Source organism: Spea bombifrons, chromosome 3, assembly GCF_027358695.1.
Source record: "Spea bombifrons isolate aSpeBom1 chromosome 3, aSpeBom1.2.pri, whole genome shotgun sequence".
NCBI lineage: Eukaryota > Metazoa > Chordata > Amphibia > Anura > Pelobatidae > Spea > Spea bombifrons.
The window spans coordinates 55001659-55020450 of NC_071089.1; the positions used below are offsets into that span (position 1 = coordinate 55001659).

At 36.1% G+C, this 18792-nt stretch overlaps 1 protein-coding gene across 1 annotated transcript in view; it reads left to right on the forward strand.

The window, feature by feature from the left end:
* The window catches only part of FRMD1 (FERM domain containing 1), a 33089-nt gene extending 15816 nt beyond the window's left edge, over positions 1-17273 (forward strand). Inside the window, exons 4-14 of the mRNA XM_053458732.1 lie at positions 17-96; positions 3274-3350; positions 5326-5506; positions 6597-6752; positions 10900-10965; positions 11708-11776; positions 12729-12903; positions 14238-14567; positions 14806-14931; positions 15309-15385; positions 16310-17273. Coding sequence (XP_053314707.1) covers positions 17-96; positions 3274-3350; positions 5326-5506; positions 6597-6752; positions 10900-10965; positions 11708-11776; positions 12729-12903; positions 14238-14567; positions 14806-14931; positions 15309-15385; positions 16310-16597 — 1625 coding nt within the window. The 3' untranslated portion in view covers positions 16598-17273. The remainder of the gene's footprint in view (positions 1-16; positions 97-3273; positions 3351-5325; positions 5507-6596; positions 6753-10899; positions 10966-11707; positions 11777-12728; positions 12904-14237; positions 14568-14805; positions 14932-15308; positions 15386-16309) is intronic.
* The last annotated feature ends 1519 nt before the right edge of the window (positions 17274-18792 follow it).

Consider the following 18792-nt stretch of genomic DNA (forward strand, 5'->3'; position numbering starts at 1 on the left):
CCCTTCTCTGTTTTAGATAATGAATACATATTCATGGACCTAGAACAGAAGCTCAATAAATATTTTCCAAAGGAATGGAAGAAAGAGGCAGGCAAAGTAAGTGACATCTAAACTGTGTTCTCTAAATATGATTACTCCAAAACATGAGGGTGTTGTTTGCCACGCTAGATCAGTTAGGGCAAGAGGCCATGCCCTGATTTCCAAGGCAATGTGGGACAATAGGAAAGGCTGCTTTATGAAAAAAAGAAACGTGTTTAATACCGTAGTTGCTATTACACAATACCATAAATAACCAACTTTGCTTTTCCCATCTGTATCGTTACCTGCTGAACATTTTTTTCTGTTGTGATCTGTTATAATTTATAGCAATATGTAAAAGGAATCCGTGTTAATCCGTTGGGGACAGCTCATCATCTGTTGATATTGGTAGACGTTTTAATGTGCTCCCAATGTGGACATGCAACTTCCAGTTCTATTATCAACATTGGCAGGGATCAGCAAGTTCCTTGCAAACATATTGCCATTTTCAATTTTCACCTCACTTGATAAACCAGTGTGAAGTCAAAGGGAATCTTTTATTTTTTATTTTGTTTTTAGTTGAGGAGAAATGAAACAACTACATTGCTAGACAATTTCTTTAGCTGTGAGCAAGTCATTTGAGGCTGGCTGACATGCTGCTCTTCTGTTTTGATCATCCATGATATCTTTCCAAGAGGTTAAATAAACATTACGGGGATGTAAGCTCTTCACCCACCCTTGAATTAAGTCCTAGTCTTGTATTACAGACAACATGTTGTTTATTGTGAACATACTTTTAAAACTCTTTTGATGAATATATAGAATACGGTTACTCCCACCTTTACTGATGCTTTATCTATCAGATCCTAATAGACTGTAAGCTTACAAGAGCTCCTTCTGTATCCAGTATGTCTTAACATGTGTTACAACCTTACACGTTAACACCCTTCCTCCCATGTTCCTTTAGCTCACCTTTCCTAGTCCCTCTACTGCAATTCTTATACTAGTGTGCTAGTCCAGTGGCACTTTTACCTCTTGTGTAATACACCCTAACTCCTTCTAGATTGTAAGCTTGTTTGAGTAGGGCCCTTCTCATGTGTTTCTGTAAGTCAGATTATTATGTCCAGTCTAACCATTGTACAGCATTATGGAATATGATGGCGCTATATACAACATTAAATAATAATAACAATGTGTTAGTTATTGTTAATTTTCACTCTTCTCTTATTGGAATAACACAATGGAATCTGCTTCCGCTCATAAATAATAATCAAATGCAACCAGATAATTTGCGTGAAGAGGTGCTCAATGCAGATTGTTTCTTATTCTGGTGATCATTATTATTGATTTATATAACGGCATCCTATTCTGCTGCACTGTACATTGGACAAACGGGATATAACAAAGTAAATCACATAACAATTTGGAATAACGGAAACAAAGTGACAAGAGCCCTGTTCAATGAGTTTCCGCTCAGGAGCTGTTTTCAAGACAAGTACATCTGAATATCTACTAAAGCACCTGCTTCATATTTAGCAGGATGAAAAGGCAGTGTACGCTTGGTATTGTTTTCCCTTTAAGAACATGAAAAACACAGCCATTATATTTGATGTCACTCTAAAACTATTCATTGCTGCGCAAATAATTGTAAAGTAAAAACTTATCTCTGTTTGGAGCCAGGAAGTATGTATGACATCATCAAGGTTGTGTGGGAGATCAACATGCTGCTAATCCTGAGTAAAATTTCCACACGCCTTGTGATATTGAAAATGTGTACAAAAAATAGAAACAGTGGGCTATATGTAATGTCAGAGATAAGTAATTCAATGGTAATCCTCCTAAAGATTGCAGTGAAAGAACAAAGATGACACATTTCACATTAACCTGGGCCAATATATCTTTTCCTTTTTTTTTTCTCCGTTACAATCTATGGAAGGAATGGCTTTATCTCTGGCATTTATCCAACCCATTAACAGTTATTTCCTCTATTTCTTTGTTGCATGTACGAAAATCTAGTAGATGCATAACAAAAATCTTTACTTAAGAGGTTTAGTAACTACTCCTTAATAAATAGAAATACCCGCTATGTGGATATCAAATATACTTAACATGGTTAAGGTGGATATAAAAAACTGGGGGGAGAGGATACGTAAACCCCCAAGGCTGTTACACATACAGGGTTGATGGCACTTTTCAATACATTAGTGAGCATTGATAAGCTTATACAAGTAAAATGGACTGAATTGGCTTGCCTGTCTCAATGTGGACGCATGCCACAGTTCAGTCCACCTTTTTTTTATATGTTTGACTATTAATCAGATAGGAACACTGATGAATCATAAATGTGTGTACAAGGAATTGTAAGTAACAAACCAAAACAAATATTGTAATCCTTGTACAGATCCTTTTTGCATTTCTAGAAGAAGAAAAAAAAAAGTCTTTGAGTGTCTAAAGCATATCCGCTCATGGATCGCTACACAAATGCCTGGAATTTTTATGTAACCGGAAAATCCACAAACCTTTTCAAGTAGATCAGTTAACTAAAACCTAAGTTATTAACCAAGTCTGAAATCCTTGCAAAATTCCATAATTCAAGAAGGAGTTTAAGTATTTACAAAAATTGACAGTGACAAAGACAGCTCATTTAAGAGGCACCTAAGTCTGTACAACACCAGGATAACTTTGTTTTATTGTATTATTTAATCAATCTAAAATATACAGTAGCCTTAGCCATACGTTTTACAATTGTGGTGGCTTAAGACTTCCCATGTTTTGCATTTGTGAAGGTTTTCTTGTTTTCTTTTCACTTGTATGCAGAAAATGTGTTTCACAAGCCAAACAACTTCAAGCATTGAATGACTGGTTGGACAAGATTCTTAACCCCTCTTTGGCTGCTTTTGCCAAAAATGTATTGTCGTCTTTTCAAAAGGTCACAACATAACAACTAGCGATATGAATGATGGTTTAGAAACAATGGGTCTGTTCATCAAGATTCAAAATACTTGGCAGCAGAGTCAGGATTTTGTGCTTCTGTCGCACGTCCCGAATATGAAATGGGTAGTCAAGTGTTTATATCTGGAAACACAGGTTTTAGAGCTAAAGTAGCTGATGTACATGTCATTAGTATGACATTACTGGTGTAATTGAAACCAAAAGACTCATGCAAACGCTGTCGCCTCTCCCTTTATTTTATAGACTTGTTAATTGAAATGTGTGTAGATACATAACAAACCTCTTCATCTCTATTTTACCCAGGTTGCAGAGAAGTTTAGCCCTCCGTGCGTTGCCTTTTTCAGAGTGCAATATTATGTAGAGAATGGAAGGATTATAAGGTAATGTGACTTTTTTTTCTGTAGTTATATTTCGACTACTTTTCCCACAAACAGTTTGCTCAGTGTTTGTTTAGTAAGCCAACTGTATTTATTTGTTTGCTAGACAAGAATCTATCCATTAATGTGATAGTAATGCCTTCAAAATGCTTTAGCTAGTCTGCTCTTTTGCCCTTTGGCCTGGGGCATTTATCACAGTCTCACTAACTTCCAGGAATGCAGGGACTGTTTTCATAAGATCTAAGAAACAAATGGAGAGGACTAGGAATGGAGACGTTGTAATACCAGTGGGTTTTTCCATCCATTAGCTTGAAGTGCATAAGATTATAACTTTTTGAAATGGGGGTGCAATTAAATAAAACATTCAAATTCAGTAAATGTATTGAGAGTAAGATCAAGTTTACATAGAAACATAAAACTGGATGGCAGAAAAAAGCCATTGGGCTCATCTCGCCTTCTGGTCAGTAATAAATAATTTAAAAGAAAGGTAAAATAATACATCTAACTAAAAAGGTAAATTATACATTATGAATTGAAGTGCCAATAAAACCACCTAGTATGCAGACATTCGATAAATGTGACTGTTAATAAAAACTTTTGTCATAAAACATACCATTTATTGCTGCGATAAGACATTTTATTAACCCCCATTTATTTGTGCACGCTGTCCGAATGTCATTAGTTTGCCTAATTGATCCCGCGCCCAAATAAAAGTCTACAGGACTACCAGGAATATAGTTTATGCAAACTGTCACCAATTAAAACATTAGCTGGATAATGAGAGAGGTTTGTTTAATAACAATAATGCTTTATTTTTTAAGCAGACCTAGAAAGCAGTAATATGAAGAAAAAAAAACATCAGTTCTCCCCTGCTGAGGACGAAATTAGCTGTGCTAATCACAGTGCTTAAATCCTTTTTATTTTTGCTTGTGATGTGATTCTTCAGTGCTAAATTATTTTACTCACGCAGGGTATTATAATGAAGACAATAAAATGTGTGCTTAAGACAGATGTAACTGACTGATTCAGGCAATAAACCACAGAAGATATCAATGACTTTGCCACCATTAAAGACATTTTTGTTTCTTTATGGTCATTGTTTGGTGTAGAATTCAAACTAGAGCACATTTATCATGGGGAGGTTGTATGGATGTCATGCATGGGAGGATAAGATTAAATGGAGTACAGGAGATGGAAGAAAGATGCTAAGGGGAATGAAGGTAAACTTTATTGACAGTAAAATCAAAGAAACAAAGACGTTGATGGCAGATACTACAACCTTAAAAGGAACAAATCCAGATACAGTGTTGGACAGGAAGGCCAAACAAAGATTTATAACATTCATCAAAGCTTTCTTAAAACCTGATTTAGGTAGAGCATAGATGTTCTGTTTCAGTTGTTGTATTTTAAAAGCCAACCTCTTGTGAGACGCAATATGAAACTTTTCTAGAGAGGATTTAAAGACAGGGAGCAAAGGGTAACTTCCTCTGACAAAGTTACAGATAACGTGGGTTCACTTAACTTGTCAACGTATTTAAAGTTATATTTAAAATGAGGGCTGTGAACCTTTGGAACCTGGAGTTGTGTGCATGCTTTTAAGAATAGAGCTTTTTGACACGTACACATTTTTAGTGATTACACAGTACTTAATGTGTGTCTTTTGAGTCTTGAAGAAAATTCAATATACCCCCAGCTTTTATGGGAAAAGTTACAGTATTTTTGGTTCGTCATCATGAGGATGGTGCAGTAAAAAAAAATCTAGGAAATATCAAACTCAATGGACTACGAAACTACTTAATTTTGAACAGAAATGTTTTTATATTGATAAAATTCTCATCTTAACTGCTTGAGGGCCTTGTCCATTTACTTTAAACGATAAAGTATAGTAAACAGTAAATATGTGACTTCATAGTTGATTTTGTGTGTCTATTTTTTCCATTGTCCATGTCTTCTGACTGGTTTCTTTTTGTCTCATTAGTGACAAGAAAGCAAGACAGCTCTATTATTACCATCTTAAGGATCAAGTCCTTAGATCCCATTGCACCGACAAAGAGGAGATTTATTTCTTGCTGGCAGCCTATGCCCTTCAAGCTGATTGTGGAAACCTAAACTCACACATGAAAAACTACTTTGAGCCTGAGGCTTACTTTCCACACTGGGTATGGTCATAACGTGGAAGAGAAATTTTCCATGTCTTCAAAGTCTCACATTTGCACCAGTAAAGCAAGTTTCAAAATTTTATCAAATGTTCTCTAAATTCCCTTTTTCATCAGGTCCATGATAAGTAGAGATTCTGAAAGGCCTTGATGATTTTGTGTGTGTGAACCCATAAAGTTTAATTTTTAGTATTGCATTATCAATGTATTTAAAAAAAAAACAAATACAATAAAAAACACTATAATAATGACATGCAATCTTATATTTAGGTTACAAACCTTTGCCTAATTCTAGCCAATGTTTAATATTGAGATTAGTTAAGTGCTAGCACATTCCTCGTTAACTACGTAACACATTAATCATAAGAAAAAATGTTTTTCGAAAAAAGCAACCCTCCACGCCCCGGCTTTTTTTTCTTTCTACATCTGAATTGCTTGTCTGTGACACTGATTAAACATAACCTATATGTTCCCTTACTTTATGGATCAAAGTACAAGTGCATTCCAGAGACCAACACTCTCTGCATTCCAAAGTGTGATTCATTTACGGCCATGTGCCGTAACAAATATAAATATGACAAAGTATCTTGTAGTATTTGGTATGATTTCTAAACTTTATTTTTTTGTGATTATTAGTACATTTTAATTCCATGTGTCATTATTTAGGTAATGTAGAAAGAAAATATAGCACTGTTGAGATATTTCAGTTTCAATTTGAGGTATATTGCACACAGTTCTACTACGTGTTTTAGATTGCGTGCTAACGTTCCAAAACATCTCCTTAAAGTATGAATGGTGTACTAACATGACTTCTTGAAACCAAAGTCATCAACTTAAAGTGAACTTGTGGAAGCTGATCTTCTGGGTTCTGGTGGTGTGAGAAGTAGGGATGAAAAAAGGGAAGCGGGTTAAGGCTACAGAATTGGGCAAATTTTGCCACCAGGTGTCACTGGAATTAAACTCATTCAATGTGACACAGTCCCTAAAACAAATACACTGTTTGAAGAATAAGCAACTATTATATCGGCTGCGTATAATAATGTTAACTTACAGGTGATGTCAAGGTATGCTAATTTGCTTTACTCTTTAATAGATAATTGCAAAGAGAGGGAGTGACTACATCTTGAAGCATGCCCCTGAAATACACAAGGAACAGGAAGGAATGTCTGTTAAAGAAGCAGTCTTAAACTTCATAAGAGAGTCTTGTTTCCTGGAAGATGTGCCAGTGCATTGCTACAGATTGCAAAAGGTAAAAAACATATGTTTTTCATTTTCTTTTCTTGGCACCAATTAACCTTCTAAAGTAAATTATCTAACTTGGTGTGTTTTATGATACTCGGCAACATGTATCACACCTCTTCTTGATTGATTTGCAAATTGTCTCTATTTCAAAGTCTTCGGGTGAAATTTAATCTTGACACATGAGCTCAACAGCCTGATGGGACAATATTTTTTCAATGGGAATACTGACCAGGGTCTTGTGTATCATCAGATCCCAGTGAATTTCATTGATGTTCATGGAGGGCTTTCTCTAGCTACAGGACCTCTTATAGTACATAGATAGCACAGCATTAGTGAATACCTTTTTTGACCAATGTAAAATACTAGTCGTAGATGTGAAGTAACAAATATTTTTACATATCAAGGAGTGAAATTGGATGTAGGCCCTAATGCCAAACGTAATAGTAAAATTGTGTGAAAGTATTTAGTCTAGTAGACATAATTAAGCATGTATGTATGTGTGTGTGTGTGTGTGTATATATATATATATATATATATATATATATATATATATATATATATATATATATATATATACCGTATTGGCTCGGATATAGGCCGCCCCCGTATATAGGCCGCACCCTAAAAGTTTGGTGCTTTTTTAAAGAAAAAGTTTTTTCTTTAAAAAAGCACCAAAAAAAAAAAACATGCTGCCACTCTGTCTCCCCCCCCCGAGATATGCTGCCACTGCCCCCCCGAGATATGCTGCCACCGCCCCCCCCGAGATATGCTGCCACCCCCCCGAGATATGCTGCCACTCTGCCCACCCTGACTTACCGGAGCAGACTCCCGGGTGTCTTGCGGGGCCGGCGGGGGGCATCTACGCAATACGCGTATACAACCGGAAGTTGTATACGCGTATTGCGTAGATGTCCCCTGCCGGCCCCGCAAGACACCCGGGAGTCTGCTCCGGTAAGTCTTGGGGGCAGAGGTAAAACGCATCGCCCGGACGGTCACCGGCTGCGGCGATGCGGCTAAACAACCCGGAGGCTGTTTACCCGCATCGCCGCAGCAGGTGACCGTCCGGACGATGCGCTTAGAAAACCTCCCGTGCCGGCACACCCCCCCCCCGTGGGAAGTGCTGGCAGGGGAGGCTGTCTGAGCGTATCGGGGAGTAGGATGCAGGTCCCCTGCACCGCTGCGGGGGATCTGTATCCTATCCCCGCTGCCTGGGGCGCTAGACCCCGAATATAGGCCGCACCCCCACTTTAAAGATTTAAAGTGGGGGCAAAAAGTGCGGCCTATATTCGAGCCAATACGGTATATATATATATATATCTATCATTTCTTACAAACAATATTTATACTACTACTGGATGCTTACTTTTTTGATCGCCTCCTCTACTTCACTTTATGGCTCTCATATGCATATGCTTATATTGAAAAGCTAGGAAGAAACTGCGTGAAACCTTTTTGGCATCTAACACTCTGGGAGCATATGAGAGCTATAATGTGAAGTAGATGAGGTATTAGTTTTTAGTTTGCTTGTGCCCCCCCCCCCTCAATAACAGATCCCATGCCTTCATGGCTAGCTCTATACATCTATAACTCCTAAACAACACTGGCAAAACTGTCATTTGCAGAGCATTTGCAATTAAGACAATTTAAAAAAGAAAAAGAAAAAAACATAATATACCCAATGATGTAAAGAACATATTTTTGATCTTTGATGCACCATTCGTCAGTTCATTTAAGCAGTTAATGCACATGCTGTACCTCTTGCATTCAAAGAGTATAGAAGACTATACTTTTTCCAAGTCTGCACCCCCCAGCCTTAGGATACCTCATCTGTTTTACACTCAACCAAAGAACAAGGCATTGATCTGAATAAATGACATGCAAGTCACTCACCTTTTGAACCTTGGTATAATCTGACACGTCATCTCAAGTGACTAATGTTCATGATAGTCCTATACCCATATTGACTCACTGGTTAATATCACAGAGAATGACACATGAAATGTTTTGCTGCTGATCCTTAGCCACTTATAAGTAAGACAGAATACAATACATCTATCAAAATTATGCACTAATATAAGACATTTTACCATTTTGAATGTATTTATTTAGCATAGGGAATGCTGATCCATATAATAATAATAATAATAATAATAACAAGAAGAATAAGAAATATTAATAGTAGTTGTAGCTTAACTAACATTTTGTTATTACACCATCCCTTTAAGAACCAGAACTTTGGTACATTTACCAAATATCTGTTCATCTGTAACAGTGCAATCCAATTGACCTAGAAACTGCTTATAAGTACCGGGTCTCTGTCTTGTGTGTGTATATAATAAATAATTTTTATTAAACAATAACAGAGGTACAAAGTGCTTTATAGTTTACATTACAATAAAAGAGATGGTAAACAACTGTAGTCGTATAGTAAGTACAGTAGTCTACTGTACAACAGGTATGACTATGAATACATTGAGAAAGGAGGTCCTTGCCCCTTAGCGTTTACAGTCACGTGTTTGCCATGGTCTATGTATATTTGCCATGGTCTGTGTCTTTTTAAAAAAATCTAATGTAACTATGAACTATATCCTGTTTTGGGCAAATGTATTTTACAGACTATTAAAATGTATCCAATATCTTCCTTAATGAAAGATCGCCATGAAGCTCAGTTATCACAGTGTTGATTAGAAGTAGATTAATGGATTATCCTTTGGATGTGATCATCAGAAATGGCTGAAATGTGGGATGTAAATACAACAAAACAATGTGGCCCTACCCAGCTAACCATTAAAAATTTGATTTCCTCTAAGTACACATAATGTGCAAGATTCAACCCCAGCGATTGTGATGGATTTATATGATTACTATCCTATTACGTGCGATAATTTTGTATCCTATTTTGCTGGAATTCAATCTAAACCAATATCTTATTAATTAATACTATTGCTACTTTAGTTACATTCTGGATTAGATTCATGCTTGCTTAGCACACCATGGTTGTTACAGAATGTGTAGTTTTGTGATCTTATTTCAGTTTTTTATTAGTGTTTATTACTTCCTATAAAAATAGGCAGAGCATTATAACTAAGTGATAAGTATGTCATCATTACTTTTACGTAATAATTCTTGCTGCATGACTGTGCATTGGGCTATTTGGTATGTTTACCTGAACTCTAAGTAAATATGTACTGAAAAAATGTCCTTCCAGCCAAATTTTAGCTGATCCTGCTTTCAGCAAATATGGTGTAATGTACGCATTTAGAATCACACTTTAAAATAACAAATAACTTGAAATGTGATATACCTGTGAATGCAGAGTACAGTTTTAAAATTACTGGTATGTTTCCGTGAGAAACTTGTTAGAATAATTATCTAGCTAAACAGTGGGTTGAGAAGAGTTAACAAATAACCTCATCATTTTAGCTACGATGAAAGTTCAACCATGGTGGTTTTCTACTACGTAGCAGAAGATGGCACTGCATAATGTGTAGTTAATAGTTAATTCTCTTTAATTCCTTGCTTTACTTCTTGATCAGTTATGGCAACAGGAATTATGAAGTCACAGTGAAACTATAAAGGCTTTCTTTGTTGATCATCTTTGTTGCAGAAAGTAATGTCCAGGAAGATAATGAAAGTAACAGCACAAATGGCATTGTCCTAAAAACAAAAGAAGCTAAGATAACATCAACCATTGAATGAGCCTAAGCATTAATATGTTATGACATTGGCTAGAACAAGAACAATGAAAAATGCTAGTGTGTATTATTCATGACTAAACCAATGGATATTTAAGATGATGTATACACACTGGATCAGAAATACAGCGTAGACATTGTTAATGTTGTAACTGACTCTTATATATGAAAGCGGATGTTTTTTTATTGGAATATCTTCATAGGTGTAAAGAGGCCCTTTATCAGCAACAAAACTCCTGTATTTCCAGCACCACTTTGTGATAGCTATTCCAAGTTTAAAAGGCTAATTGATCATTAGAACAGTCTTTTGCAATTATGTTAGCACAGCTAGAAATGACCCTGTTTCCCAGGAAAACAACTAAGTGACTCCAAAGTCTTGAACTGTAGTGTGTGTGTTTGTTTATAGATATATAATCTACAACTTTGTGCAGTACGGATAATTTGTTTTCTTATTTGTAGGATAAGAAAGAAGATCGACCCTCTATTATTCTTGGGGTGACGCTTCGTGGAATGCATATTTATCAGGTAATGGACGGTTTGATGAAAGCATCCTGATATCACTTTACACATATTCCATACACATTGAAGCGACTATAGAAAATTCTCATAATATTTTAGTGAAATATGTTGTGGTTAAAAATGCAGAAGCCTTAACAGACCTGATGACATTAGGATAATTGGGCCCTATTCTGTATGGTGGCAATCAATTACATACGGCTCTGAACCTGAAACGCTTGCCCAACTAGATGTTCTATATTGCTACAAAGCCTTTCGCCTTGACACTGTTTCTCAAATGTTAGATAAACATAATGTAAATAGCATGCATTTTTTTGTTTGTGTCTAACTCGAACAGAGGCTGAGGAGGTACTCAGGCCTTAACTGTCACACACTGGGCAAATGCATAGTGGGCTGGTGGCGACACTTCCCTGTACCACCACTCAAGCTTAAAATTCTGTTGTCCAATGTTTGGCTGAATATGTTTGGACACATGCTGCAAGAGTATAAAATGTATGTAATTTTGTGGTCAGTGCTGCTTTTTATCCCCAATCCGGGCCTGGAGGTACTGATTGCTGTTCCCTTTTGGTTACACTACTCATCTTTTATATTACAATGTAATGTAATGTTCTAAACTTCAAAGAATATAATGTTTCCAGACTATCCTAGAAGTTTTTGGCGTGATTAAAAAAAGCACACATTGCGTTCTTTTTTTTTTTTTCTTTTTCCTCTCCCAGTTCTTTACACTAATTATTACTTTCGTTTTATACAGGAGGTGAATCACGTACAGCAACTTCTCTATGACTTCCCCTGGTCAAACGTGGGGAAGCTTACGTTTCTTGTAAGTATAGGAATGTGTGATGTTCTTTGTGATCTGGGGACTGCATTGATCCTATTTACAACTGTGTATTTATATTGTGTTAACTACATGGGCAAGTCATCATGTAGACTACAAATTCAATCATACAGGTGATCCTGTGCTTAATTTTGTAGTGTTTTCCCAAATGTGAGTGCACGAAATGTGTCATCATGTGGAAACATGTCACACAATCAAGACATCTGTAACAACTTATTTTGCAAATTGGCATTAGTATACCACAAGTTGCCAAACACATCTCCAGCAGCCAGGGCTCTGCCCACAATTAATTCATCCTATAAAATGTTGACTTAAAAAGGCATCCCAAGCAATTCTCTGTATTTTATGTGATTATCCCTTCAGTGGAAATAATAAAATGACAAATCTGCAATCAATCAATGTTTTATTTGAGTGAAGCAGCACCTTTATGGCTGCGTGAATTTTTGAGCACTGTCTTGCACTAGGGTTTTCCTCTTGTACGCTTTAATTACCTCCCTAAAAATGTTCTTGTATAATATTGCCGTGACAGTTTGTCTCAGTATTAACATATATAGTACCCTCCCAACTCATGACATGCCATTTAAACCAGTACTGATTTCTGCTTAGTGTGCAAAACAAAGTAACACCACTTCCTATGTCATTAGAATACATTTATATCTTTAGAACAATGTTTTGAGAGGTGTTTGCATGGGCAAGGCAGTGTTATAACAATGAGCCAGTCTTGTTTAAATCCTAATAACTTCTTAATTATTTCCGCTCCTCAGATCCCTCTGGGATGAGACAACTGCCTGATATTAATGGCTGACAAACATTATATGTATATACAATGTGTAATATGTGTGTGTGTGATTCCTTCTCAGTTGTCATATGAATTTTACTATTGTGCACTAGGTGCATGCATTAGAATTCAAAATTGTAAAATCTGTATTTATTGTAGGGTAAGAAGTTTGAGATTCAGCCCGACGGACTTCCCTCTGCACGGAAACTGGTTTATTACACTGGATGTCCATTCAGATCAAGACACTTACTTCATCTACTCAGCAATAGTCACAGGCTATATCTAAACATACAACCTGTGCTAAAACAGATTCGAAAGCTAGAAGAGACAGAAGGTAAATAGCAATATTTGTGTGGAAAAGAGCACATGCATAGTTACCAATATTTGAAAAAGAAAATTCCAGGGACACTTTGGAACACAGCTATAAATTTACCACGCCAATTACTCGAAAGCACCATCTACTCTAGCTTTAGCTCTACCTAGTTATTATGGTGCACATTATATCACTGAGTTCACTCCAACACTTGCTTTGCGGTATCTATATCAAGCAGGTGAACTTTATCACCTTTAGGTGGGTTGGGTATTAGTAGAGACAATGTCAGCATAAATAAAATATTGTAAGACCTTGTGCAGATGTGCTTCAGTCAGAGAGCTGTGCCTACACAATGGAACAGACATTACTGCTATATAACTTCTAATATGTATAGGGTTAAACGTGTGTTAGAGTAAATCATTCTACTCCCTTTAGGCCCAAAACAGTAAAAGTACACACAGACTGTCAAAATACAAACACTTTCAAAATACAAACACACTCTCTCTCACCTTTCTCATTAACCTTCCCCTTCTTTTTATTTCCTTTTCTCTCCTCCCCCTTTTCCTCCTATATTTCTTCTTTCTCATTATCTCTTCTCAATGTCTCTCTCCTTTCTTTTTATCTCTTCATTTTTTTCCTCTCGTTTTTTCAGCTCTTCAATTCCTCACTATCCTCTTTCTCCCTCCTCCTTTTTTCTGTGGTGCCTTGTGGTGAGAGCGCAAGTCTGCTTTTTGAGAGCTCTGCTTCAGTGCTTCCTTGCGGTGTGCGCAGCTTCAGGGCTAAGCACCGGGAGATGACTTTGCATCCTGACGCATCAATTGCTGGCACGTGGTAGCATAGTTTCAATAGGATTATTGCATGTTCAACAAAGGCATTATATTTATTTAAAAAAATGTTTCACACGTATATGGTCAACTTAAAAAGCAGTTTATTTTTACAGAAATGGTTATAGTCAGTGAGATATTTACCTTTTGCACAGACCCAGGGCAGTGCCAAGTTGCCCCACTCTGTAATTGGTAACTTCCAGAGAATGTATTCACAATGTATATACAAACAGGCAAATACCATAGACTCATGTAAGTTATGCACAAGAGGTCTCTCCAGATAAAGAGACCTCTGAGGACCGAAACACTTGCGTAACTTTACATGTTTTGCTGTATTGAGTCTATAAAATGAATCAACTAATCCAGCAAAAAATAATAATTACATATAGTTGACGTGATAAAATAAAGTTACAATTTATGCAAGCAATTTTGACCTACCAATTTAAGAGCACCTTCAACTGGGGTATTTAATTGTTGGAGTGTTTCCAGTCACCTGTTCGCTTTAATTTTTTAATATACTCTTGTTTCTAGAAAAAAAGCGATACCGAGAATCCTATATTAGTGACAACATGGAGATGGACTTAGATCAGTCAGATAAGCATTCTCAGGGAAGCAGTAAGGAAAGCACCAAGGACAATCGTCTCTCAAGACAGTCAACAGTTAGCCATGGCAGCTCACACACCTCTGGTATCGAAGCAGATTCTAATCACAGGATGTCGGTGGAGATGTCCGTGGATGAACCTTTTGGGATTGAGACTGTTCATCGTAAGGAGAAATCTTACTGTTCCTCAATAAGCCACAGCAGCTCTGGAATAGATAGTGGCAGCAAAGGAAGGATAGAAGGGGACTCTCAGGATGATGGTAGGTGTTATCTGATATTTATATACCCAGGAAGAATACAGCCAAGCCCCTTGAGTTTGATAAAAAATGTCATTAAGTTTAAGTGTATTATAAACATGTACTTGATATACTTTACTTTGTAGATGTATATGGATTCACACTATACACATAATTATATTACATATTTCAGTTTACTTGGTTAAAAATATGAAATACGGTAGATTGTTTACATATATTTTCTATTAATTGTTTCCTTTAGAGGTGGAAGCGGCAGTAGATGAGCCTGATTGCCTCATAGCTGACACTCCTTTACAACTTGGTCCATCGGTTTTAGAGGCTGCTGAAGAATCTGTTGATTCACTTGGATTAAAACGGTGCTTACAAGGTGAGGGTGTCTACCTGTTCTTACCATAACTTTAGGGTTGAAACTTGTGGTTAGTGTGAGCACAAACTATCAACTTATTCTAAAGATTTACATTATTTTAAAACCTTGATCCTATGAACACATTCCTGGAACAGCTATAATATATATAAAGGTTTGGGCCAAGGATTTGGTCATCAATACTCCAGGTCTTTTTTGACTCCTAGATCATTCAAATTTTCCCCGTTGAAGTCTACTTTTTTCATGATATGATTTTATAAGCCCTTTCTACTTTTCTACTGCCACATTGCCACATTTAAGTAACCTATCAATGCAAAGGGTAAACTAATGTGTATTTTGATTCCTTTATCTTTTAACCAAAAAAACATTTTTTTACATAGGTTTTGAACAGATGGTTTTCTTGTCCGCAACACCAACAGTGAAGATGAGAGGGCCTAGCGTGGATTCTCTGTACCAGGTGCTGATTTTTTCCTGTATTACACAAACCCATTGTCTGTAGCTATGTTAAGTACATGTTTGCATTGTTTGTTGTAGAATATTTTTGTTTCGGCTTTGTTGCGTTCGTTTTTGGGCAATGAATTTTGTTTACCGTCGTTCAGCTTGGGGGCTTTTTTGATTCAGAAAGACATTCAGAGGATGTTCCCAAAGAGGGAGGTCCCTGACACCTTCTTAACCTTTTGTTACAAAGTCAAAGAGGTGCAGCATAAGCAGCAGTAGAAGTAGGTCACTGGGTCTAGAAAGGTAGACATTGGCAGATAATAGGTCTGAATTTCCACAATATTATACCTTTTTTTTTTTTTTTTTTTTTTTTTTTTTAAAGTTTCCCCAGAGTAACAAAGGTCAAGGAGGTTCAGTAGTAGTAGAGCAATGGGCCTGGGCAGGCAGTCACCGGCAAATCATAGGAACATGTAGTCCCGTGGAGTAGGACTGAATTTATCCAATATTTCACATTATACATATTATATTGTCACTAATACTTATCAATGAAGAATAGAAGAATAATAGATGATATGATAGAAAAAAAATAAAAAAAAATAACTTCTCCACAAATTAAAGGTTTGGCTAGTAGCATAAATTGGCAACTGTTTTAATTAACTAAACTCCTCTCAGGGACATGGGAAAAAATGTCTGCTGCAGTCCCTATAATACACTACAGTAGCCACTGTAGCTTCTGCAATCCACCCAACAATAGTACATTTTCTGCGTCAAAATAATTTTTTAACAATACAATGATGCCTATTCTGCACAATTTCAGGAGCAGCTATATATATATATATATATATATATATATATATATTTGGAATTACTGGACCATCAGATTTTATAAAACTATATTTACATGGAAATTATTTAACCAAACTTTTCCTCTCCTTTTTCTTAGGTCAAAATTTCAAAACCCAAAAATTCTACTGACCGCTATAGTCAAAGTTTAGATGATGTGCGTATTTACCAACAAAACCATCCTCCATTTGCTGCCCCCACACTAACTTCTGACACATCACAAAGTTACACTTTCGGATATCCAATTGAGGACAAAATGATAGATTACGAGTGCACCTACACAACAGCAGATTGCAAGATGAAATCGGCCTTATTTGGGAAAAGATCCATGAACTGTCTATCATTGGACCTTTTAGGAGAAGATCAGCTCCTTGAGTTTATAGTGTAGTAACCAAACCCTAAAATTCACTGAATGAAGATTATTACTAATGGCTAGGCAGGTTTTACTGTCACTAATGGCTTCCAAATTTACCATGTTTTCATGGATAGTTAAAGATCCATTTCCTTGTGTCTGTAGTAGAGAACATGTGATTAAATCTGGATTCATAAAGTTTGCTATGTTGCATGGAATGAGACTGTGGACGCAACCAAATTTTGTTTCATGAGTCATGAAATGTTAACTTGATCAGCTTTTCGTGTGTTCTGTGCCACTGAAGCTCGTTTTAAGGATGTGAAAAGTAAAAGCTGATGTTAAATAACATATCTAAGCAGAGAACTGAGATTTCCCATGGACAGATGGAAAAATATATCAAGAAATCTGTGGATATGTGCAAAATGAACTACTGAAGGCATGTGGTTTACATAATCTGGAGTACCACGTCTGCCTTCACGTGTACCTTTGAACTAAGATCAAATTCTGAAAGCAAAGTCCTGTCCGACTTAATAACTTTGCTTTATTTTTTCCAATACTTATGCAATATCATAAATAGTTACTGAACACAGTCTAAAAGTGCCTTGATGATTGTGGTGTTAATGTAGCTGTTATGTGTTAAAGTATTTACGGCTTAATATGTAATGCCATATATTGTTAACGTTTATTTTGTATAAATGTAATTTTTGGTGTACCCTTACTCTTATTTTTTTTTATTTGTAGGAGAGACTTGTATCGTTAGTTGACCCTAGTTTCTAAATTAGTCATTAGGTGACCAGTATGTCACAATAGGAATAGCTCTAACCAGTCATCATTTGTATCACATATTCAGCCAGCTAATGTAAGGAAACTTTTGTTCTAGTGTCGTCAAGGTTATCTGCATGTTCTAGACCAAACATTTTTCTTTATATAAATTCTTCCTTTTGAACATTTATTTATAGCCCTTTTAAAATATTTTACGTTTATGTACACCTATGTAACATGCAACTTTGAGGTCTAATTTACATGAAATATTTCCACCCAAAATATAAGAAGAGGGACATACAGAGTATTATGGTGCAGACATGTCGATAAAAGTCCAATAAATAATGGAATGAGGTTTATGAATTTTATTCATCACAGAAGTGTAAAACTGTACAGGGAAGCTGCTTCGTGGATGACTAAATATGCAGGCCTGGAAAAACATCACCACGGTTTATTAATCAGCAGTAAAACATTTTATTTCAAACAGTTAAAAAAAAAAAACATTTTTGCTTGTCTGTTCTTACATGTTAATTAGTGGAATTTTCAGGCCTATATGCTTAGGCGTGTATACAGGAAGTGGAAGTGGCACAGGTAAGCTTTTATGAAGTGTTTGTATCTGAATGTGCTTAAATAATGGCGAAAATGTTATTTTTAATATGCTTAAGTACAGGTTTACTGAGACTCTATTACTTAAAACATGTCTACTGTCTTTTTAATCAAGCAATAACGGAACACAGTTAACGATAGATCAAATAAAATATTCATCAGAAACTACATGTTATGTAATAACTAATGGAAATAAGCCAGATGGTTCATTGTTAGTAACAGGGTTTATTGTTAGTTGCTCTCTGTTACACTAAACCATGAGATTGAAGGTGATTTAGGGACAAATGAAACCATGTTATTTATTTAACCCCTTAAGGACAATAGGCGGTCCCTAAACCCATTGAAAACAACGCATTTTGAGCCCGTACATGTACGGGCTTTGTCATTAAGGAGTTAAATAAGGGCAGAATTGGCACTTTGTAAAGCATAGCAAATGCTCACATTTGACAGTGCACCTATACATTAGAGCCAATCTAGTCACATGACAAACTTGATGTCGATGGCCCTTAAAAATTCATAAGTTAGTCAGTAATCTTCTTTTTTTTTATAATACTTTGCACTCCCAATTTAGAATATACCCCCTATTTAAGACATAATTATTTTATCGCAGATATCATTATAATTCTTTACACCATCATTGTTTTTATACCTGTGGAAGATGTTTTTTTTTATTTAAAAGTATATGTATTTTTAATTCACCTATTTTATATTCATGATATTTGGTACTCTTAGATACAGGCATATGTGAGTGTTACATAGATTGCTGCTGGAATTCTTTTCATAATCAAATTTAGACATTTTTTGTTTTAGTTAGAACACTATGTTCTGAATGTTCTGCAAAGGTGAATCATTTATTAAGCATA